At 41.7% G+C, this 25261-nt stretch overlaps 1 protein-coding gene across 1 annotated transcript in view; it reads left to right on the forward strand.

Moving 5' to 3' along the window:
* The window catches only part of LOC309564235 (alpha-2-macroglobulin-like protein 1), a 351540-nt gene that overhangs the window by 277770 nt on the left and 48509 nt on the right, over positions 1 to 25261 (forward strand). Inside the window, exons 25-30 of the mRNA XM_082268861.1 lie at positions 7383 to 7458; positions 10607 to 10766; positions 11647 to 11686; positions 14805 to 14920; positions 16010 to 16172; positions 21942 to 22123. Coding sequence (XP_082124987.1) covers positions 7383 to 7458; positions 10607 to 10766; positions 11647 to 11686; positions 14805 to 14920; positions 16010 to 16172; positions 21942 to 22123 — 737 coding nt within the window. The remainder of the gene's footprint in view (positions 1 to 7382; positions 7459 to 10606; positions 10767 to 11646; positions 11687 to 14804; positions 14921 to 16009; positions 16173 to 21941; positions 22124 to 25261) is intronic.

Genomic DNA, 25261 nt, shown 5'->3' on the forward strand with positions numbered 1-25261 from the left:
TGCAGAAACAGTTTTCCATAGATAGTAAAACCCTTAACATTATAATGAGGAGGGTTAAACGAAGCCAAAAAGCCCAATAACATTTTGTGAAATACAGCATTTTGTTTTCTAAAAGCGGGGGATATTACAATGCAGTTATCGCCACATATATAAAAACAAGGGTACAAAAACAAAAGGCTCTTGTGTGGCAGGATAACCAGGTCTCAAATACAAGTACTATGTGATGCAGGAAGGGGGTGAAAGTGACGTAATGAGAGAAATGTCAGTTTTCCATCTTTGCAAAACAGGACAGAAATTACAAAAAATAATGAATTCACACACTCACACAATACAAGAACATAAGAAAGATGATTACTGCACACCAGTGGGATATCATTTCTTTGAATCAGACCACTGTATGGATAACTACAATGCTTTAGTTAATAAAGTGGTTGTAAAGAAATATTTTTTTTGTTTTTAATAACAAACATGTCTATACTTACTTGCTTTGTGCAATGTAATTGCGCAGAGTGGCCCTGATCCTCCTCTTCTCGGGTCCCCCACCTCCTCTCTGTCCAGTGCCCCCATGGGAGGCCGCTTCCCGTGAGGGCAGTCGTGCGTGATCGATCCCAAGTCCCACTGCTGCATCCATTGACACAGACAGCGGGACTTGACCTCGCTCCCTTGTCACTGGCTTTGGATGACAGCACTGGGAGCCAATGGCTCTAGGTGCCCCAGCAAAGCCAGTGAGACACGGGAGTGAGGGGAGAGAAGAGCTGCAAACGTGCATGGCGCTGAATCAAATGAGGGGTCAGGTAAGTATAAGGGGGGGGGGGGTGAGGGGCCAAAATCGATGCCTAAACATTTTTTACCTTACAGCAAGGAATATATTAAGGTAAAAACTGTTTAGGCTTCAGAACCACTTTAAAGGGAACTTTAGAAATTCTCAGGAAAAAAAATTTTAAACCAAGAATGATCATTCTATTTGACACAAAAGATAATGGACTAAATGTAGGCCTCAGTTTTTTAATCACTATCCAACTGTTTAATGGCCACTCTTACCTCTGTGACTCTGTCTCCCCTCCCATTCCATAGCCCTCTCTTTTCCATATGTCACGACAATCCTAGTTTAACTACCTTTGCTGAGCATGTTGTTTTTTTTTTCTTTAACTTAATGTGTTTTTCCTGCTTAAAGTATTACTAAACCCACAACAGTAAAATCAGTCTGTATATGCAGTAAAGCATGCTTGTTATACTCACTGTGGAACCTAAGGGGTTAATTCTCTGCACTGTGTATAAAGGCTGTTTGATCTTGTATGCAGAGATACTCCTCTTTTTCCACTGACTCCAGAATATGTCTGGGAAAGACCGAGCCTTTGGAGTCAGGCTGCACATGTTCTGTTTGGTGTGTATTGCTAGAGAGTTTTTTTTTTTCTTGGGAGAGTGCATGTGATCAGCACTGGGCCAATCAGCACTGTCCAGACAGAGGGTCAGGGGTCCTGGATCCTGATAGGACAGCCAGTGCAGTATCAAAACTCTTGCTACAAGCTTTACCAGGAACTGATAGAAGTCACAAGATTGCTATAAAATGCTGATGAGAAAAGGTGTTTAGCCGTTTATATTTACTAAAATAATTGCATTTCCATGTTCTGTTTACTGTGGGAGACCAGATATAGTGAATGCAGGGTCCTGGGTTTAGCAATATTGTAACATTTTGCTATTTTTTTGTGCATCAGTACTGTTTAATAAAGAGACCAGCCCATCCAGTTCAACCTGTGTGTGTGTTCATATAAAATACAATTCCCAATATCCCTGTATACTGTGTTCGCTAAGATGCCTATCTAAGAGTATTTTGAAACTATCTATACTTCTCACTGACACCACCAATTGTGGAAGGAAGTTCCACATCCTTACCGCCCGGAAAGTGAAAAACCCCCTATGCAGTTTAAGGTTAAACCGCTTCTCCTCCAATCTCATTGTGTGGCCATGTGTCCTTTTACAATCCCTGAGACTGAATAGCTTACTCTCTATTAGGGATGAGCTGGATGTTCGAATCAAACATAAGTTCAACTCCAGCATTGGGTGTTCGTGTGTTCGCCCGCCGCAGAGCACCCCATAATGCACTGCACGATTGCAGTCCATTAACTGCTTGTGATTGGCCAAAGCATGCACCTGACCTTTATGCTTTGGCCAATCACAGCACAATGTCCTGTCAGAGCCATGATTGGCCAAAGGCACATGGTGCCTTTAGCCAATCATGGCTCAGGGGCTAAGTCCATGCCCCACACTATATAAGGCTGCTGCTTACACGGCAGCCATGTATAGTGTGTGATAATAGAGGTTAGGCAGGTAGTTAGTGGATAGTGTGTTGAGTTAGTTTAGTGCAGTCAGTGTAGTGTTCAGGTTATACCCCACTTTCAAAATCTATAGATTTGTTGTAGTTCTGGGTCCCCTCTCAGTGCTTCCTAAGTTTTGTGTCCCTGTCACTTATAGTTCGTGAGCAGTGCCATGCCAAGTTGGCCAAGATTTCCCATAGACGCCAATGTTAAAGTGGAGTTCCACCCTTAAAAGTAATTTTTCCCCATCTGCTTTGCTCTCTGTTACCTGAAAAATAAATGGATAATCACGCTTTTTATTTTTCTTTACTTACCTTGTTTTAGAAGAAAATATACTCACCTTACTTCCTCTTCCTCTCTCTTCGGCCGTGGCCCGCGCCATCACTTCCTGCTTGCATTTATTCCTGGGAGCTGAGTGTCATCGCTCCCAGGAATCAATGCGCCTGCACCGGCCCCGCTTGTCAGTTCCGGTGCTGGCGCATCATTTACTGCTAAACAGCTTCTGGGCATGCCCAGAAGCTGTGCTGGAATGACGTGCCTGCACCGGACATGACGAGCGGGGCCGGTGCATGCATTCTGGGAAGAGGAGGACACAGAAGAGGACACCGAAGAGGACGTGCTGGCTTCAGCTGCCCACACCTGAGATGACAGCGCTGGACAAGACATTTTCAAGGTAAGTATTTCTTCTAAAAGGTAAGTGCGACCCGGGACAGTACAGAGGCTATCCATTGTGGAATGCACTAGCCCTGACTGTCCCGGGGGTATTTTTATTAAAAAAAACTTTCCAAAGGGTGGAACTCCACTTTAAAAACAGGGAGCAGTGCCATGCCAAGCTGACCAAGATTTCCTATAGATGCCAATGAGTGCTGAAAGCTGAAAATTGCTCTAGGCTGGAAGGGGATGAAAGTGCCCTGTATTTAAGTGGTTAAGGGGAACCCTATGACAGAATAAAAAAAAAAAAAAAAACAACGGCATTGGGTCCCCCCCTCAAAATCTATACCAGGTCCTTTCAGTCTAGTATAGATTTCAAGGAAAACTCCACGCCAAAATGTAAACAAAAAACGGCATGGGGTCCCCTCCAAAATCCATACCAGGCCCTTTTGGGTCTGGTACAGATTTTAAGGGGAATTCCATGGCAAAATTGAAAAAAATAAAATGGCGTGGGGTCTCCCCAAAATCCATACCAGACCCTTATCCGAGCATGCAGCCTGGCCGGCCAGGATGGGGGGGGGAGAGCGAGCACCCCCCCTGAACCATACCAGGCCGCTTGCCCTCAACATAGAGGTTAGGCAGCACCTTGTCCCCCATGTTGATGGGGACAAAGGCCTCTTCCTTACAACTCTTGAGCTGTGGTTGTGGGGGTCTGCGGGTGGGGGGCTTATCCAAATCTGGAAGCCTCCTTTAACAAGGGTGCCCCCAGATCCCAGCACCCCCCCCCCCATATGTGTATGGGTATCGTGTACATCGTACCCCTACCCATTCACCAAAAAAGTGTACAAAAAAATAAACACAAAAGACAGTTTTTGACAAGTCCTTTATTCAACAATAAAAAAAATAGTAACCCCCCCCGAAGGGCCTGGTATGGATGGGGGGGGGACCCTACACTGTTTTTATTTTTTTTATTTTTTTATCTATATTGCCGGGAGCCGACAATAAATTACAGCAAGTTTAAATTACATTTTTTCCTTAGAGATGTCAGTATTGCTGCAACAGGCTATATACATCGTACAGACGTGCCACTTTGCAGGCATATTAAGGGGACCCCCCAAGCACTATATTTAAAGTAATTTTTCATTTTTATTGTTTCACTTTAAGCATTATTAAAATCACTGCTCCTTTAAAAATAATTGTTTTTAAAAAAAAAAATTACATTGATACATGTCCCCCAGGGCAGTACCGGGGTCCCCATACACTTTGTATGGCAATAACTTGCTTATAAGCCTTTAAATTGAGGACTTTTGATCTTTCATGTTCGTGTTCTATAAACTTTAATAGAGTTTGCATGTTCGCAAGAACTTTTTCCCTGTTCGAGATGTTCTGGTGCAAACCGAACAGGCGGGTGTTCGGCCCATCACTACTGGTGACTAGAACTGGATGGCATACTCCAGATGTGGCCGATCCAGAGTTTTAAAAAGTGTCAAGATTATAGTTTTATCTCTTGAGAAAATCCCCCTGTTTATGCATGCTAATATTCTAGCTTTGCTTGCTGCTGTTTGGCATTGCATGCCATTTCTGAGTCCTTTATCTACCAAGACCCCCAGATCTTTTTCCATCCTGGATTCTCCCAAAGGTTCTCCCCCTAGTGTGTAACTTAGGTTCATATTTTTAGCCCCCAAGTGCATCACTTCACATTTTTCAACATTATACCTCATTTGCCATGTAATTGACCATCCCTTTTATTTTATTGAGGCCTTCCTGTAAGGTTTCTATACCCTGCAGTGAAGTTATTGCCCTGCTTAGCTTCGTATCATCAGCAAATACTAAGACTGAACTATTTTTACCAACTTCTATATCATTAATAAATAAATTAAACAGAATTAGTCCCAGAATAGAGCCTTGTGGTACCCAGCTTAGAAATAGACATCTGCAATTAGTTTTTTTCTGACTATAAATTCAGATGAAGTTTTGGTTTTTCGTAAATTTGGATGTATCCGAATCTCCAAATGAAATCGTAACAAATTTTTTTGAAATTCATTTATTTTAATCTTTTATATTTGTTTTCCAATGGATTCCAAATTTTCTGAACAATTTGAATTCGGATCACTCAAAAAAATGATCAACCGATTTGAATTCTGTGTGAAGAATAGCTGGCTGTTAAGGAGCAGCCCGGGAAGCTGGCTGCTGCATCCTTAATAACTGATGACCCCGCTGGGGGTCAGACTCTTATCCGAGCATGCAGCCTGGCAGCTCAGGAAAGGGAGGGGTTGACCAAGCGCCCAACACCACCCTCCCCCCTCTCCACCCCAGCTGATCCATACTAGGCCACATGCCCTCAAAATGGGGTAGATACCAGCAAAGAATGCCAGCAATAGCAAATTAAAAAAAAAACAGAGTTGACCCCTTAGGGTCTGGTATTGTTTTATAAGGGGAACCCCACACCGTTTTTTTTTCATTTTGGTGTGCCGTCCCCCTCAAAATCTATACCAGACCCTTATCTGGGCATGCACCCTGGCAAGTCAGGAAAGGGAGACAAGCGAGTGCCCCCCCCCCCTCTTGAACCATACCTGGCCACATGCCCTCAACATGCTTTGGGGCGGGGAGGCTCATGTTAATGAGGACAAGGGCCTCCTCCCCACAACCCTGGGCGGTGGTTGTGGAAGTCTGTGAGCGGGGGGTTTATCGGTATCTGGAAGCCCCAGATCCTGCCCCCCCCCCATGTGAATGTGTATGGGGTACATAGTAGCCCTACCCATTTCCAAAAAAATTTTAAAAAGTGAGAAAAAGACAATACACGAGTTGTTGACAATTCCTTTATTAAAAAATAAAAAATGTCCCCCGACCCCGGTATAGATCCATCAATTACGACGCCTGCCGCACCGCCAGACCCGAAAAAAGAAAAAAACCTCCGCTCTCGTTGAAAGCTCCCGCCCGTCTGCCTGCTCCTTTGTAAGACATTTCTTAAAAAAATGAGGGGGCAGAGTCACCCATGACATAATCTAGTGACCCAGCCCCCTTGTGATGTCAACAATCCAGCAAGACTTGGTGGATGATGTCACAAGAAGGCAGGGCCACCAGGTGATGTCGTTGAGTGTCCCTGCCCCTTAGCTATTTAGGAAATGTCAGACAGAGAAGCTGGCAGATGGGCAGGAGCCTTCAACGAGACCAGAGTTTTTTTCCTTTTTTTGGGTCTGGTGATGCAGTGGTCATCGTGATTGACGATGGATCTTCACCAAAAGTATTTTTTTTTATTTTTGAGTTCTGTTGTTGCTCACTTTTTTTTGTAAATTGGTACACATAATATGTACCCCATACTCATTCAAGTAAGGGCCAGAATCTGGGGGCCCCCTTGTTAAAGGGGGCTTCCAAATTCCGATAATGCCCCCCTGCCCACAGACCCCCTCAATCACCGCCTAGGGTTGTGAGGAAGAGGCCCTTGTTCCCATCAGCCCCCGCCCCAAAGCATGTTGAGAGCATGTGACCTGGTATGGATCAGGAGGGAGGGGGGGCACTCTCTTTTCTTCACACAGAATTCAAATCATTTGATTCGACCGTATTTGAGTCCTTCCGAAAATTTTGAATTCAATAGAAAATTAATAAATGAAACAAAATTTAAAAAAATGAAACTAAATGAATTCTGAATCGTATCAAAAAAACAAAACATAACCAATCTATCTGAAACTAAACTTTCTTTATTGTACATCACGGGACACAGAGCAGCTATAATAATTAGTATCTGGGTTATACGCCACCTATAGCTGAATTGACACTGGCAACCAAAAATAAATAAGCACCTCATGTATATGATTGTGTGATTATCCTATGGTCACTGGTTCCCAAGTTGTCCCATATTTCCACATCTGTGGTGTTTGTAATTATTAAAATATTTAGCAATGCATTCTTTCTAGTTGGGGCATCTACCAATTGGCACATGAATTTGATGAGTGAGCTGTTTTTTTTTGCTCAGTCAATATCTGGATAGTTAAAGTCCCCTATTATGATAATATTGCCCTGCCTTGCTGCCATTTCTAACTGTGATAGGAGATCCAACTCCTTCTCATCCTTTAGGTTAGGGGGCATGTAACATACCCCCATTGTTAAGTTCCCTATTGTTCCTTTCCATTGAAGCCCCACCAGCAGGGACTCCACCTGCTCCCTTGCCACATTTACAAAGTCATCCCACACGTTCATCAGTAAATACTTTTTGATATATAGGCACATCCCTCCTCCTCCTCTTCCACCCTCCCTGTCCCTCTAAAACAAGGGATACCTTTGGATAGTTTCCAGCCAGTCATGTGAGCTGTCAAACCAAGTTTCTGATATACCCACAAGTCAAAATCCTTATCATGCATCAGCAGCCCCAGTTCATCCGTTTTGTTAGCTAATTTATCAATTATCATTCTTTTACAGGTTACCAGAGACAGCTGCTGTTTAAAAGTGTGAACGGTTCTTACAGCGTCTTCCATGGCTACCAGCCCAGTGCATGGTGCGTATGAACTTCTGGTAAGGTGACCTTGCCACCACAGGGTCACTTTTACTTGACACGTCACCTGTAAAAGAAATGTTTATATACTTATCTTTTTGGGAGCTTGTGTTTTGAAAAGCCATGCTTCTCTGGTCCCTAGCTGCTCCAAGCATTTGAAGTTGAATACTTGCTGCCCCCTCCAACTGTCCTGTAGTGATGTCCAAGCCAGTAGAAAAGACTTAAGTATTTAACACACCCAAAAGTGTAGAATAATTGCAGTGGCTGGAGAACTGAAAAGCAGGGAATTTTCAATACACAGGCCACCAGAATGGTAAGTATATTCATGTTTACAGGTGCACTGTTGGTTAAAAGTGAAACTGAGATGACAGGGTGACTTTAAAGGTATTGTATGTAGCACCCTCCTAGGTAGGTGCTAGGTAAAAGCATCTTATGCTCATTCTGCTTATCAGGGGAGCCTGATCTATTAGGTTGCCTGTTACATGTTTCCAGGTGTGATTCAACTGTGTCCAATAAGGGAGCTTGTTGGACAGTGGAGGAAACCCAGCCAGTGATACATTGGCTTTGTTGAGAATCCCAGTGGGTGAGCACTCTTGCAGTGCATCCTGGGATTGCTCATAAAAGCTGAGGGGACATGTGACAGGGTGTCTTTGGCGGGAAGCAGAGTCCCAGGAGGAGGCTAACGGCTTTCTCTTCTCCTGCTGTGCGAGGAAAGGGGTTTAGGCAGTCGGCCTAGTGAACCAGGTGTGGAGCTGAGCTGCTGAGGATCCAGTGGAGCTGACAGTGGAGCTGCTGGCAGAGTCTTCCGGGAAAAACAGTCTCCGTGAGTACCAGGTGACTTGCCAAAGGGTCTGCCCAGGAAAGGGCACCACTCCGGTGAAGTCAGAGGATCAAGGGATCAGCTCACACAGAGTGTCAGAGTTAAGGGGTCGTGTAGAACCCTGAAGAGTGATTCACAGTACAGTACAGTTTGACAAATTCTTCTTCACTTTAGTGGCAAGGTGAAGCAGCGGCCTTGCTGCATTCAGCTAATCAGAAAGTCCCAGCAATTGTGCATAGTTTATCCAGTTGGAGTATCCCATTCATCCCTTCTCCTATCCAAGTTCTCAAATAAAACAACAAAAACCAAGACCCCTAGACTGTTTTCTGACTGAGTCAAGCACTTTGAAAATGCTATATTGTCAAGTTGTTGCTATGGGTAACCCAGGGGAATCCTTAACCAGCAGTTCCCATGGGAGTAGTGCTACATGTAAATGCCTTTAAAAAAAAAAAAAATATTAACAAACAGGTTCATACTTACCTGCTCTATGCAGGTCCCCCCACTGAAGCCTCTGGCTCCTCCTCTCCGGCTGCTGCCCCCATAGAAATCTGCTTTCTGTGGGGACACTCATGCAGGCTCACTCCCGAACTCCCGTCTATAGACACAGACAGTAAGACTCAGCCCCACCCCCCACATCACTGGCTTTGATTGACAGCAGCCTATGGCTCCTGCTGCCTCAGCAAAAACTTTGAGACCAGGAGGTAGGGGGAGAGAAGAGCCGCAGAGGGGCACCACCCTGGAACAAATGAGGGCTCAGGTAAGTAAAAGGGGGGGGGGTGGGTTGAGGGAGAATACTGATGCCTACTTTTTTTTTTTTTTTTTACCCTAATGCAAGCAATTTAAATTGAGGTAAACAATGTTTAGGCTTTAAAACCATTTTAAGACACAATGAAGTTTTAACATGATTGTGGGAGCTATGAAAATGGTTGGGAGAATTATTTACATTTGACTTTTTTTTTATTGGATCAGGGAGCTCCAAGATTAGAGGATATTGCATTTCCATGCAAGGTGCTTTTAAAATACCTGCTGGTAAAATCTGGTTTTGCAATGTCATAATCAAAATACTTTTGAGAACCATTGTACCTGACTGGACAGATTTTTTTGGCTACTCTGTTCTTGCGTTCTTATTGTGCCATTTTTTGTCACTTCCCATGAGCCTACGTGAAGTCACATAAATAGATGTTCAGTCAGAAGGACATTATGCAGAAAAAAAACCTTCATTTATTTTTTTTTTAATTCTTAATTTCCTGTTAACAGCACCTGCACAAAGATTATGGCTGTGCAGTGCAGGAGGCACCGGGGTTAGATCCAGTGCCCCAGAAAATCATATATTGCCAGTCGAATATAATTCTGTGTCAGGACTTGTGATGAGGGGAGTGGCTGTTACTCAGCTCTGCCAACATAGAGCACTTGAATGGATGAGCAGGAAGATTCCACTGGAAGAGAGTTATTTTAGGGCATTTCATAAAGAGATATAAAAATGTGGGAGACTCCAAATTAGGTTTTAATTTTTTGTGACAAGCTTTCAGGAGATTTACCTTCTTCTCTCTGTCCAAGAAATACTTACTTACAGGAATTTAGGCTTGCTTGGACCAGATGAGGAGATTGGGTCTCTTAAATGCTTGTCTAGAAAAATAAACTGTTAGTGCAAATACCAAAAAGTATTGCATACAGTAAACGTCTGTTTTGTATTAACACAAGACCATTACCTTATAAATGTCTAATGGCGCTTTTCCACTGCATGGAACCGTACCGGTTCGGCACGCTTTTGTGCTTTTCCACTGCTGGTACCGCATGGTATAGGGTCGGAACGGTTCGGTACGGTACGGTATAGGTTTGCTTTTCCACTGCATGGAACCGAACGGTACGGTACGGTACGGCTCTGAAAAAGCAGTACCTACTCGATTGTGGTTCCAACAGGTACCAAACTGGTACCATATCCCACAATCCTTTGCATGCAGTCACTACTAGCCACTGATTGGTTATAGAATCCCACCCACCCCGTTGTTATCCCACCCACTTAACTTTAGTACTACTTTAGTGGAAAAGCGAACCTATACCGTACCGTAGCGAACCGTTCCGACACTATACCATGCGGTACCAGCAGTGGAAAAGCAAACCGGGCCAAGCAGGGCCGAGTAGAGCCGAGCCGGTACTTGCAGTGGAAAAGTGCCATTAGTCCCATCAGAGAAGGGGTACTAATGCCGGAAAGGGTACTTATGGAGCACTTGGTATACTTGCATATCTAGTACTTGCTGTTGGCACTTGTGTGTATGAACCCTAAAAGTGTTGTGTGATCTTTTACATGGTATCCTCTATCACATTTTTCAGGCTCACTGCCTTCACATTGAAGTCATTTGTTCATGCTCAAGAGCTCATCTACATCCAGGAGAAGCATATTGACGATGCTGTGAGATGGCTGAGCAAGCTGCAAAGGAACAATGGCTGCTTTGAAATAGTTGGATCCATTTTTCAGAAGTACTACTTAAGGGTAAATGCATATACACACTTCTTTTATAAGACTAAGCACTGATAAATGACACTATAATGTTTTTAGTTGATTAAAAAACTGCAATATTCATCAGAATATTCTGTTGTCTTTAACCATTTCGGGACCGGAAAGGTTTTACCCCCTTAATGACCAGGCCATTTTTTGCGATACAGCACTGCGTTACTTTTTTCATAATTTTAGGCCAATATGAATTCTGCTACATATTTTTGGTAAAAAAAAAATCCCAATAAGTGTATTTTGATTTGTTTGCGCAAAAGTTATCACATCTCCAAACTAGGGGAAAGATTTATTTCATTTTTATTTAATTTATTTTTCTACTAGTAATGGTGGCGATCAGTGATTTTTAGTGGAACTGCAACATTGCGGCGGACAGATCGGACACTTTTGGGGGGACCAGTGACATTACTACAGTAATCAGTACTAAAAATATGCACTGTTACTGTACTAATGACACTGGCAGGGAAGGGGTTAACACCAGGGGGATCAAAGGGTTAATTGTATCCCTAGGGGAAGCTTTCTAACTGTGTGGGGGATGGGCTTGCTGGATGAACACAGAGACCTGTGTTCCTAAATAAGAGGAACACAGGATTCCTGTGTTCATTACTGACAGAACAGCGGTCTGCCGTGTACAATTGCAGACCATCGTTCTGTCTCCACGGGGAGCAATCACGGGTGCCCGGTGGACATCGGGGCCGCCGGACCCGCTGATTGGCTCCCCCTGTGGCCAATTGGTGCAGGTTCATCCCCCGTTAGGTGTCCCGCGAAACGACGAACAGGTGCTGGTCGGCAAGAGTTTAAAGAAATACAGTAGTAATTAGGTATATGGCACAGTAAGTGGTGTGTGTAAATGTCTATGCAGAACAGCAAAAAGTTAATGGAGTCCAACTGGAGCATTAAGGGTGACTTTCCACTAATCTCATTGCACTAGATGCAGCACCTCTGAATAGACTGAAGTATCTAAGCAAACAGATAAGAAGAACAGCAGGGCACCATCTGAGTGTAGTATATCAACAGATTTATTGTGGAGAAAGATAAATGGCAACTCACGCTGTGACAGTTAAAGTCAGGCTCGTCACATAGTAAGGGCTTCTGATGGACAGTCTAAAGCCCCATACACATGGACTGAATGTTAGGAGACATTCAGCCTGTGCATATGTCGGTCTTTCCGACCGTTCGGCCGGCTTCTGTCAGACATGCATGCTGGAAAACCAGCAGCTGACCGACTCCTGGTGGCAGAGAACGCTGATTAGAGTGTACTGGCGGGGGGCAACCCCCTGTAAAACACAACAGTTCAGAAGGGGAGATTGCTGCACTAACCTTGCATGGTTAGTACAGAGGCTCTGACCTGAGCTTTTTTTTTTTGCTTTTTTTTTTTTTATGAAACCAACTGGGTTGCCCGAAAAATAACTGTAATGTGTGCCCGGCTTTACAACAACAGGGAACCTCAGACCAGGATAGAAAACTGGATGGATACGCCTACAGGACCAAGAGAACACACCGGGGGGCATCAAACTAAGTGGAGCATTAAATGTATTGAGAAACACTAGTAAATTAGCAAATCACATTGGAAGAAGTGGCATTCTTTGTATGTAATCCGTAAGCTGTCGGTTCATGCATCTGACCATTGAAAAAGAGGCTTAGGCCGCTTTGAAATGCATAGCTCTGCTTCCTGACATCCCAGTGACATCACTTCCTGATCTGATCTGCATCCCACAAGAAGCCCTCCCCCATCTTGTTGGTTTCCACTTCCTCATCCAAGCTGTCTTCCAGCCTAACATTCGGACTTTCCAGGCTGTAGGTTGTAGGAAGAGGCTCCCCATCCCAGATGCGTGAGCCGACATTTGACCGATTACATGCAAGGCATGCAAGTGCCATTTCTTCTTCCTCTGAGTTGTTAATTTACTAATGATTCTCAGTACATTTAATGCTGCACTTAATAATCAGAGAAATTACAGCGCTGCCACTAAACACCTGTTCTGTGCATACAAAACCTCCTATCTGATCATAACCTATATAAATTCAATTCAATTTTTAGGCTAATACGTAAACATGATTGTGCATAAAAAACATGCTTGTGCATAAAAATTAATAAATCAAAAAAATATATATAAAATATATATATATATATATATATATATATATAAAAAATATTTGCAATTCAAAGTCCAGTGCATACATTTTTTTTTAAATAAAGTGCTTTCTGCAATAGTGCAATATAAATGATAGTTCTAAATTCGGTGATAAATCTCAGTGGCATGCTCCACTCCTATGGTCCGGCACTCACCGACAGCAAGAGTAAAACATGCATGACAAGTTTGTAAATCTGTGGTCTCTCCTGCACTGCATGACAGATTTACAAACTTGTCATGCTTGTTTGACCCTTGCTAGGGGTGAGTGCGGGACCATATGAAGGGAGCATGCCACTGAGATTTATCACTGAATTAAGAGCTATCATTTTATATTGCACTATTGAATCGAGCACTTTATTTAACCACTTCTGGACCGGCAGATTTTCCTCCTTAACGATTAGGCCATCTTTTGTAAATTGGCACAGCGTTACTTTAACAGACAATTATGCGGCCGTGCGACTTTGTACCCAAATAAAATTAATGTTCTTTTATTCCCACAAATAGAGCTTTCTTTTGGTGGTATTTGATCACCTCTGCGATCTTTATTTTTTGTGCTATAAACAAAAAAAGTGTGACAATTCTGAAAAAAATATATATATATTTTTCACTTTCTGCTCACTTTCTTCCCAAAAAAAAGATTTAAAAATCAAAATTTTTCCTCATTTTAGGCCAAATTGTATTCTGCCACATATTTTTGGTAAAAAAAAAAAACCCCAATAGGCATATTTTGATTGGTTTGTGCAAAAGTGATCACGTCTACAAACTATGGGAAAGATTTAGGTAATTTTTATGTATTTAATTTTTTTAATAGTAATAACGGCGATCAGCGATTTTTAGCAGGACTACAACATTGCAGCAGACAGATCGGACCCCTAACTGCCATTTTTGACACTTTTGGGGGGGACCAGTGACATTACTACAGTAATCAGTGCTAAAAATATGCACTGTTACTGTACTTATGACACTGGCAGGAAAGGGGTTAACCCAGGGGCGATCAAAGGGTTAAGTGCCTATGGGGTGCGTGTGAACGTCCCCTCCCTCTCGCTGGTATAATGGCTGCTGAGTCGCATCGGTTGTTATCTCCAGAAAGCCGACCGCAGGCTCTAAAAATGGTATCGGGGTGATGCCTCTAGCTGCAGGCATCATCCCGGTACAATCACTTCTTCAAGCCGACATACAGGTAGGTTGGTTTGCGGCTTGTCCTCCCATTGATTGATATTATTGTTTTGGAGTAGTATCCTGTGAACCTAATCCCCTCTCCTGTTCAAGTTCTTCTCCATTATTGTCAGTATGTGTGAGACTGTGCTTGTGACTGGCGGCTTCTGTACTAGCTGGAGGATCTTGGCATATTCTCAGGCGCCCCTCCAGGGCTAAATAATAAAAAATACAAATTTTGAAACATTATATTCTTTCTGCATATTGTAATAAGACAAAAATGTTGACTTTTACTAACAGATATGATACAAAGCTCTCATGAACATGCAGTAGCAAAAAGTACTATATTTAAAGCCAAACTCCAGGGTCCATCTTTCCTGTGTTAAAAAAAAAATCAAAATGCAATACTTTTCTATTACTGGTCACCGCCCTTCTCTAGTGGCATTATGGACAAACTCGTCCAAGCTAGTGTCGTCATGCAGCCTGGACTCACCGAGTAGGGCCATATACAATGGCGCTCATATGTCCTAACATTAAGGTATTTATACTTAGATTTATTAATATTTAGGTGTGGGCAGGGTGCAGTAAGGTGGAAAGGGGGGGATACTTGAATTGGGATTCATCAAACCAGACACATCACAAAGCATACTAAATAAAGGAACCACTCTGGCCGGGCAAGATAGGCAGTGGAGTTCCTTTTTGTTGACTGTACTAAAAGCTGTGGTATTATCAGTAACTACTTTAAGTGTTCTCATGTTTTCTTTGTCTTTTCAGGAAAGGGGTGAGGATGAAGTGACACTTACAGCGTACATAACGATAACTCTTCTGGAATATAGGAAAGTGTTCAGTGTGAGTTCTCTTACTGTGAAGAGCCATTTCTCTGTTGCTGTTAATGGGTTTGTTATCCAGTGACTTCATTATTATAGCAGAACTAAAGTCTAACTTTAAAAAAATTGCAAAGATATGCAATGTCTCTTCTGTAATCTGTAATAAAATAAACCTATTATAGCAGAACTAAAGTCTAACTTTAAAAAAATTGCAAAGATATGCAATGTCTCTTCTGTAATCTGTAATAAAATAAACCTACCTGCCTGCTGGCAGTCTTCTTTAAAATGTATGCTAAGCCTTTCATGTGCAACTCAGTATACATTCCAGAACAGTGTTGGTGTTCTGGGCTGACTGAACTCCTGCATATACTGTATATGCTGGTGTTATGTCAACCCATGCTGGCCAATCAAGATGGCCAAAGACCAGCACCTAGAAGAAGCCAGGGAGAAGGTGTCATCATTGGCAATGGAACTCAGGGGCATTGAACAGTTCGAGCTACGGTATAAGGTCATTCTATTCTAAAAAAAAATATATATATATATATATATATATATATATATGCAGTTTCACAGGATGAATAGCATTGACATTTTCTATAGATACACTTTAAAGATATTGTAGACTGATATATGTTTAAAGGCTAACTCCAGCCAAATCCAGTGGATAGCTGAGGATAGTTTTAGAATCTCAGCCAGTTTTACATTGTTGTCTGTGGGGAGATTTCTATTCACTTCCTGCTATTTTTCTTATCGTGGAGAAAGGTTGGAATATTTGTCGGAGATTTTCTCTCCACATTCCGTATTGGTGACACCCAACATGTCAGAGTTTGACAGGGTGTCACTGGGATAAAAAAAAAAAAAAAATGTTTTTTTATTTAGGCTCAGTTGCTGTGTGTTACTGCATTCATTGTGTGTTACCAAATACACCTGTATATTTTCTGTACATTATAATGATTTCACATGAGGATTGTGCTACACTGCATTGTGTACACTGCTGCTGTTGAATGTGTTGGGGTGCCAATAACAATAAATGGCAATGCACCATTTATAAAGTGTGCATTTCTGTAGTACATAGGTGTGAATGGGCACTCATTCTGTGATTTATTTACAGGACATGCTGGTAGATAAAGCACTGAAATGTTTGAAGGATTCAGTTGAAACAGTAAACAGTACGTACACCCAGGCTCTGATGGCCTACGCCTTTACCTTATCAGGAGATGGGGACCTGAGAAAACAGATGCTGGAGAGCCTAGAAAAAAGTGCTGAAAAAACAGGTAATCCCATGAGTGCACAAAGTTGTATTTGTAATTGTCTTAAAGGGTAAGTTCATCCTAAGGTCCTGTTCTAGTTATAGGTGTGACCCAGTGGCGGCTGGTGTATATGGGGCGCAGGGGCGCCACCCCCCGCCCCAGCCATGCGTCCGGCCCCCTAATCTACATGCGGGGCGCCGGACGCATGGAGTTCAATGGGGCTTTTTTTTTTTAACCATGTGATTAGAGCCAGAGGCTCTCACAGGCTAAAAAAAGGGTGGGCTCGGGTTGCAGAGCACTGCGCCCAGTCTGCCGCCCCCCCGGGCCCATGGAGCACCAGCCGCCACTGGTGTGACCTATTAGGCCATGTCATATGATGGACTCATTGATTCCTTGGGGATTCCTGCAGTAAAATCTCCCTTGTTGGCTGTGTTTCTGACACCCTAGGGGTGTTTTTGTAGAAAATATGTAGACTCTGAACTTCAGGAGCGGAGATTTCACCTCTGAATTCCCTTAGTAATGTAAGATATGTGAGTTTATAAAGATCTGTCGTGAAAGACTGAAATACAAGTTTTGGGTGGATTAACCCTTTAAAGTGAAACTTCACTCTCTCAATCAACATTGGCTATTTTTTATCCTTATGCAGCTAGCATTAGTACATAGTTAGAAGAGTATAACATTTACTTGTTTTAAACTTTTTTTTTTTTTTTTTAATTTTTAGCTACTTCCTTGTTTCCAGGCATTATGTCATATATTACAGGTATCTTCAGGAGGAAAGGAGGAGGGGCTTTCTCAGCTAAACACACCCTCCTGCCTGCGTGCCTGAGCTAAGGGGAGATGATTTCCAGGAAGTAAATGATACATGAATTATCTGCCCTTATTCAAGATTCTAGGGGTTTTTCTAGTTTATTTTTTTATTTTAACATTTTTCATTAATAAAAGGATTTGATCACATAGAGTAAATTTGCCATGGAATCGACAAAGTTAATAATAACAGTCTTCCATTATGTGCAATAAGGCATGACATCTGAAGCATCTGAAATTTTGCATGGTTTGTACGCAAGTCATACCTAGAATGAGATGAGTAGGTGTTTTATGTGTAGCCATTGATTACCACGTTTTACAAAAGATAGGGAGGAGGGTCATGGAGTATCTAGGATGAGAACCCGAAACCAAAGAATAATAAAATCCAAAAAGGGAAGGAAAGGGGATAGATTAGTAGCAGAGTAGGAATGCAGCTTTCATTCCAAAGGAATTCATGAAAATGGAAAAGAGAAAAACAAAAAGGGGGGGGGGGGTTTAAAGTGAATTCTAAACAAAATAAAGCATGGAGACGTGGATGTATGGATGTGTTTGCTTTGAATATTAAAAATGAATTAAATAGCATGTTTGGTTTGTGGTCCTCAGATGCAGTGTAGATCTGTTTTAAAACCACCCTCAAAAAGATTAAATAGAGAGTTCCTTGCAAGGCAAACAATTAACACCTACCTATCCTGCTGCCACACCCCACTCTGTTGAAAAGAGAAGTACATTTGACACTTCTGTTGGGCCCTGTGGTTTCCTCCAACAGCTACTATGTCACTACAGCACATAGTGGTGATGTATGGGGCATGGCAGTGGAAGGACCAACAGCATACAGCCGTGGGCCTGCATCCTAAACACCTGTAGTTGTTCTGGATAACAAAGATCTTTGAGCAAGCTTCTCTCTGTAACACACTGGAGTTTGGTAACATGGATAGTAGGAAAGGTAATTGTTTACTTCACAAGGATTCTATATTACATTTTTAAATAGAAGTTGCTTTCAATAAAAACATTTTTTTTTAATTCTTTAAGATTTTATAAAAGGTAAGTACTTAGGAAAAAGACATAAATAAAATGTCCCAACAATAGAAAGAATGTACAGTATAAGTGCATAGACCAAGCAAAGTTGACAATTTCACAAAAACAATAACTTGGACCAAAAGAAATGTGGAAACTGACCAAGCATTGAGTATCATTCTTATCAAATATAGCTACATATCCCATTGGCCATAGGGAAGAGGCAACATAGAATTCAAGACTCTTCTCGGGGAGGTCAGTAGGAGCAGAACAGGAAAAAGCCCATAGTGTGTGAGATTATATTGGCAATAAAATTTAAAATGAGAAGGTATAAAAGTTATTACGTAGAAGTCTGGAAATGGAAAAGAAGACAAGCAGAAACAAAGCATGGAGAAAGTAGGTTAAGAGGGGGCAAAGAAAAAGAAACCGGGGGGGGAGGGGTCAGAAGGCATTGGGGTCCCTGGTGGAAGCCTTCCACCCGATACCTCCACATAGCAGAGGTCGGTGTTTAGGATCAGAGCCCTGAAGAGACTCTTGATCAGCCAAGGACATCAGTGCATGGTACCCAGGAGAAAATGTAAAATCAAATTCACAATTTCTTCCAAAAAGTCAGTCTCAATCTTACGCAATCAGAGGTTGATCAGAGGTGCCACCAATTTTTTTACAGTAAAGGGGGAAACACAATTTGGCTGCATTTAGCAGGTTCATCAACAGGGAACGTTTATAGCATTTTGTTGATAGCAGGACAAGACGTAGAAGGAAGAGAAGGAAGGCTGCTGAGTCAATCCCGAAATCATCATCTATTAACTTGAAAGATAGGTCCCCACCTGCTTCCAGAATGTAAGTAGTACTGAAGAGCCTCAAAACATGCGACATAAAGCCCTCCTGTTATAAACATCGACAACATCTTGGAGAGGACTATGGAAAGAGCATCTGTAACAGGGGGACTCTGTACCAGCAAGATGTAATTTTAAATCCCGTTTCCTGGATTTTGCGTGCAATAGAGGCAAAAGAGTACGTTTCTGGATCCTCTCTCTATTTTGTACTGTGAAAGTTGTGTCCAAATCTGGAGGTGATGAGGCAGGTGTGTAATCAGTTCATATGTGACTAATAAGCCATTTTGGAGAGGGGTCAGCGATGATCACAGCTGCTCAAAGTCTGTTAAGGGAGGTAGAGAACTTCCTTCCCTCCAGATTCTGGTCAGAAAGTGAAGAAATTTGTAACACCCTCAGCTTGTCTCACCCAAACTTGGCTGGGACACTGTAAGAATATTTAATAATAAATATCTCGCGCTCAAACTTCATTATGTCAGAATATTTATACTGCTCTGAATATAGCAGTGTCTATTTATGGTTAATAAGCAAAGATCTATGAGGAAGGAGAGTCTCTGTCTATTTCCACAAATCAATATGTAGTGAATTCTTTTTAATTGATTAATTTCTTTTTAAAAGCATATACCAATCTTAGTGAGTACAGTCTACAGTATGGAATATATATAACATATTTATTCACCAGACATGTAATCACAATATATGATCAAACAAGAAATGACACAAAAAGATAACTCTACAGAAAATATACTAACTTCAAATAATCAATGCAATGTGATGTTTAGCTTAATAATGAAAGTGAAACTGAAACAAAGTGAAAGTGAAACAAAGTGAAAGTAAAACGAAAGCAAGATTACCCTTTCTCCAGGTAAAGCATAAACCATAGGTGCTCTATATAAACAGACCACAATTGTCTGCGAATCGCATAGCCGAAAGTCATTCCACTGCAGATGGAGTGAGAATAAGCCATGCAAAACGGAAGACTTAAAATTGCAAATAATGCACTAAATCTGATATTAATAAAAATGTATAAAAACAAAAATCAGCTTTTTAGAGAAAAATCTACTATGGTTTATACGGCTGGGATTGTAATCTTATTACCCTTAAATATGCAATATAAAACATATAAGGAAGGAAATAAACAATATTGAATAAACTCAAATAACATAGCAAGGCATATTTACCACACTTAAGATGGCCGCTAGCTTCAAATGGTCGTTACCAGAGTTCTAAGATGGATGCCTTTCTTAAGATGGTGGCTTCCCTCCAAGTTTCAGATGAACGATGGACCAAGATGGAGTATGTCTGGATGAGTCTATAGATGGACGTAGTAGCGTGTGTGATGTAAGTGTAAGGTGTGTTGTCAGTAGTGTAATGTAATGTGTCTCTCATCTGGGTTGGTCTTTTATATGGTATGAACAAAGGGCTATTAAAATGACCATAAGTTAAACCCAGAGGGATGAAACATTATTCCCATTGGTTGGGATTTTCTATACCTAAACTGGTGAGGTCATAGACACAACTCTCCTGATAATTAACCCAATGTATGTATAATAAAATTAAAGGATGATTTCTCTATATGTAAGAGTAATCACAAAACACAACATAAAACTTTGTCCATACTCCCAGTACATAAATAAATGTCCATCTGTATCTCCATCATTCTCTGGCAATTATTGGATCTGGTAAACCATTTCAATGATAATTATTTTTTATACAATATAATATTTCTATATGGGAATATCTGAATAATCCCAAAACTGCATTTGGTATTTCGTCTATAGAGGGCAGTATCGTACCGTTCATTAGATTTTATAGTTAAATAATAATTAGAAACAATTACCACTCTTCTGATGACCTCTTTGACCTCTGGCTAGTGAAAGTCCATTCATTATTTGAATCCTGACATAACTGTCAGACATCTAGACTAGGATAGGAAGATCTATAGTGTCATAAAAACTTACACTAGACCTACACACAAACTTCTCTGAAATGAGGTAATTAGTGATGAGATACATATGTCTTTACACTTATTAGAAAAATAATTCTAAGTAAGATTACTACTGTAAGAATATAATCCCAAAATGTGATATAACATTCCTAAATATATATGTATATGCCTTACATAATATAATGACATAATTATGGCTAATATCTTCTCACGCATAATAATGTATCTATAAAAACTTATATAGTTCATCTTTAAATGTCTGCTAGAGTATACTGGGGTATTGTCCATTGTTATATACAGATAAGATTACAAGCTAGACTAGTATGGTGTCTCGCTAATTTTCCGTTATCTGATGAGATGTCAATGTATTACCTTATTTACGATTACATAGATACAAAGACCTCTGTTGAAATTATAAGACCCTATTGTAAGCTTATAAGAGACATTTTGTTTAACAAGTACAGATGAACTCTCCTTCACCTTAAACAAAATGGAAACTGCATCATTCAGAATCTTATATGCATAATATGGAATACACATGGCTTTTTAAATCCATTTTTTTTACCTATTATTATTATATTAATCACCCCCCCAATAATCCCGACAACACCCTGGAAGCAAGTGGGACCTGGGCAGAAGTGCCACTTATGCTACAGGATTTTTAAGGGACTAAGTGAGTAACCTCTACCTATCCAGCCCCAAAGCCAATAGGTGCAATACCCAGCTAGCCATCTAGGAGGGACAACTACAGCAAACCTTCTCCCCTGCCTGGGAAGATTCTAAAGTCGAAGTGCTGGAAGCACTTTGTGCTTAGAAAACAGAGACAGCAGTTGTCCCTAAAGTCCTACTTTAAACCCAAATCTTGGCATCCCATAACACCCTAACCCCATCCAAGTTGTTTCCCCTAGTAACAAAAACAAAAGCCTTTGGACTGGTTTTCCAACTACCGTGTGCCTTCTGAAAATGCTTGTTGCCTGGCTGTGCAGACAAAGGGGGACCCAAAATCCAGCGGCTCCTTATGAGGCAGCTCTACACAATAATGCAATTCTGGCACTTTTGTATTTTTTGAAAACTCAACAATATAAGTGAAACCTTTTTTGATATGCGGCCTACTAAGATGACCTTATGATCTACCACATAGCTTCTTGGTTAATTTCTCCTTTTTGAGTGTGTGATGTGCTTGTTTTTTCTCAGCTGGGACCAAATACTGGAAATCGTATAGCAGTCGTCATAGAGGTGTGGAGACATCTGCCTACGTTCTACTCGCTATACTATCAGATGAGGCCACTTCCCATAAAGATATTGAGGAGGCATCAAGCATTGTCAACTGGATGGTGAAAAAGCAGAGACCCCAGGGTGGATTCTACTCAGCCCAGGTTATATACCTTTTACTGCTGTAGTATTCTGCCTGGATGGTGGGTGTTTTATTGTGTAGCACAGGCATGCAACTGTTCTCTGCTTTCAACTAAACCAATTAGTCATTATTCCCGGTTCACACTATAGCGATGTTAGACATTGCATGTGATTCGCACCGCACTGCTATGCCAATGAAATGCCATGTCTGTGCAATGGGAATTCAGCCATACAGATTGTATGGCTGATTTTGCATCACATTCGGGCCAAAGTTGTGCAGGACCCTTTTTTTAGTCCGCAGCAGAATCAGATCGCATGGGTTTTAACACCTATGCGATCCAATTCCTGTCTGAATTGATAGTTCGCACTGCAATATGCAAACTAATTTGGGGGTGTCATTAACTTTGTATTGACACTCCCAGCAGTTCGCATATGGCAGTGTGAATTGCCTGCGAGTCGGGTGCGATGCGGGAACACACAGTGGATTTGCAGGGATCCCGCATCGCACCTGTGTGAACCATTACTAAATTTCAGAGGGGCATATTGTGTACATTTTACCCAAATTATAATCTGGATACCCCATCCAAAACCTACAGGTCCTGATGTGATCAGCATCCTACAAATTGATACAGGGTTTTTCAAGGTGTTGCAGAATTGCTAGAGTTTTATGTGGCTAACAGCATTCCCAAATATATCTCAGACAAAAAGTACCTCCTCTTCCTGACTGCATAGACACCTCAACCAATAAATATCCCACTTTCATTCTGGATCTGATTGCAGATTACAAGAAAATGTATACCGCTGTGGGGACTAGTGATTTTTTATCATATTAAACTGGAATTTCAGGTACTCATGTGGAGGGGTACCGGGTGGCAGCATATCCTTTCCAACTATACAAAGTCTCAAAGTTGTGTGCCCCCCGGGTGTTCTGGGGCTACACTAGGTGAGGAATGGGGTCACTTTGCCCCTGCGTGTGGGGCAACACTTGCACAGAGCTTGCTCATCAATGCCCGGGACCAGGCGGAGACTGTGGTCATATGAAGAATCAAACATTAGGCAGTTCCAGACTTAAAGATGAGCTTTAAGTAATAAAAAGCAGAGTTCCTCTGAAAAGCAACTTCTCCCACGTCACTACATACTGTAACCAATATATGTTGCATTAGGAGGGACATGCTGAGCCTGCGCCCCCACTCCACCAGTCCAGTGTACCTTTGCTACCTCACTCCCATTAACAGAATGGGGTCCCACCAAGCTCATATAGCAGACCTCATGTGTGCTCTCACTTAACACTTTCCTTCCTGTACCTCGTGACCAGGCCATAGGTCTCCGTAATGCTTGTCTGCTCCCGGTTATCATAGGAGATGGACTGCTAGGGGGGAGCCATAAAACTGACCCCCTAGTTACTGGAGGACCTACCACCTTAACAGGTACCACGCTTAAAGCTGAACTCTTTTTTGATACATTTTACATTACTTTATCAAGCTGGCCCAAACAAACTATATCCCTCACTAACATGTGAGGCTGCTGTATGTGTGGTATAAACTTATATGTAAAAAGCAAATAATATGTCTACGCTTAGTTAAAAATTTTTTTTACAATTGGCAGCCAGCACCAAAAGGCTTGATAACACACCCACAGCAACAATATATAACAAAGGGTGCAGCGCCAACAAAAATAGCAAAGTTCAATGATAAAACAGCATAAAGTTCATGAAAGTAATAGGACACTGATGTTTCAGAAGAGATCCCTACACCAACTGTTGTGAAAAAGGGCACACAACACCACTGTGAAGAAAGGGGCAATTCTGTTAACCAAATATGATTGACCCTCAAATTATAGACAGGTCAATAATAGCATATGGGATGCCAAGCTTAATTGATCAACAGCTGGGCCAGGTTCACACTACATCCCTCGCTGCAGAAACCAAGGCCAAATGAACTTCACACTTGATCGTGGATGGCTTCCAGATCGGAAGCAGTGAGTATAACCACAAGTCTTATCCTCAACATAAAAAACAATTAGTAGAAAGCATAAAAAGCGTGTTGGTATGGATTAAAAAATTGCCGCAGGGTATAGCGTGCTTACACCATGTCGTCTGGTGTCGCCTTATGCGGTTCGTCATATATTGGCGTCATCAGGGGCATGGCGACTGGCCGTAAGCATGCTTTAAATAATACCCTGCCCGGAAAAGACCGGAACAGGAAATGCTTCACCAGCTTGCGCTTCACAATACACTCCATAGAACGGAAGAAAGAAATGATTAGCATTGAAAAAATATACCTTAAGATTAAACAATATGATACAAATTTATATGTAGCTGGGGCTACATACAGCTTACCGCACTGTGTTCCAGGGTCGAGCTGAGACTTCCTGTCTCATACCCAGAGTCTATCTGATCGGCGCTCAGCAATTTAGTAAAAGCTATTTATTCTAGCAATGAATACAAAGCTTCCTCTGATTGGCTGAGTCAGAGAGGTGGGCTGATGATGTCAGAAAGCTTTGCATTCAGTGCTAGAATACAACGCTTTCTCTGAATGGCTGAGGGCCGATCAGATATACTCCTTTGGTATTCCGGGTATGAGACAGGAGGTCTCGGCTCGCACTCAGAACACAGTGCAGTATACTGTATGTTGCCTCAACTACATACAGGTTTTACCACACATCCACCTGTTAGTGACATAGTTGGTTTGGGCCAGCTGGGCACTTTACTGTGTAAAGTTTATCAAAAGCTGGAGTTCACCTTTAACAATTGGTTGCTTGGCGTCTTGAATTTGTACTTGGTTACCCATAGCAACTGCACTCCTCTTCTCTGTGAATTGCCAAACAAATTTTTTTGTAGTTGTGTTACTTTATACCCCATAGTGTAATTACAGGTTCTTTGGAATATGCAAGAACCAACATGCACCCCCCTGAAAAACTTCAGAACAGGCTCAGAATGGTTAACAAAACTTCACTGTTGGAATGCAGCATGGTAATACGGCAAGAACAATTTCCTTTCCCCAAGTCTAACATGATGTAGTGGCCCAGGCATAACTCCGGGAAATGAGTGTCCATATAGGCATTAAGCATGACTTGGATGCTGTCCGTGGCTCCCGGTGTCTTCACGTCTTCTCCCCAGCGGGGCTCTACAGCAATCCCTTATGATGGATTACCACGTCAAT

The sequence above is a fragment of the Pelophylax lessonae genome, assembly GCF_965119305.1.
Source record: "Pelophylax lessonae genome assembly, chromosome: 9".
NCBI lineage: Eukaryota > Metazoa > Chordata > Amphibia > Anura > Ranidae > Pelophylax > Pelophylax lessonae.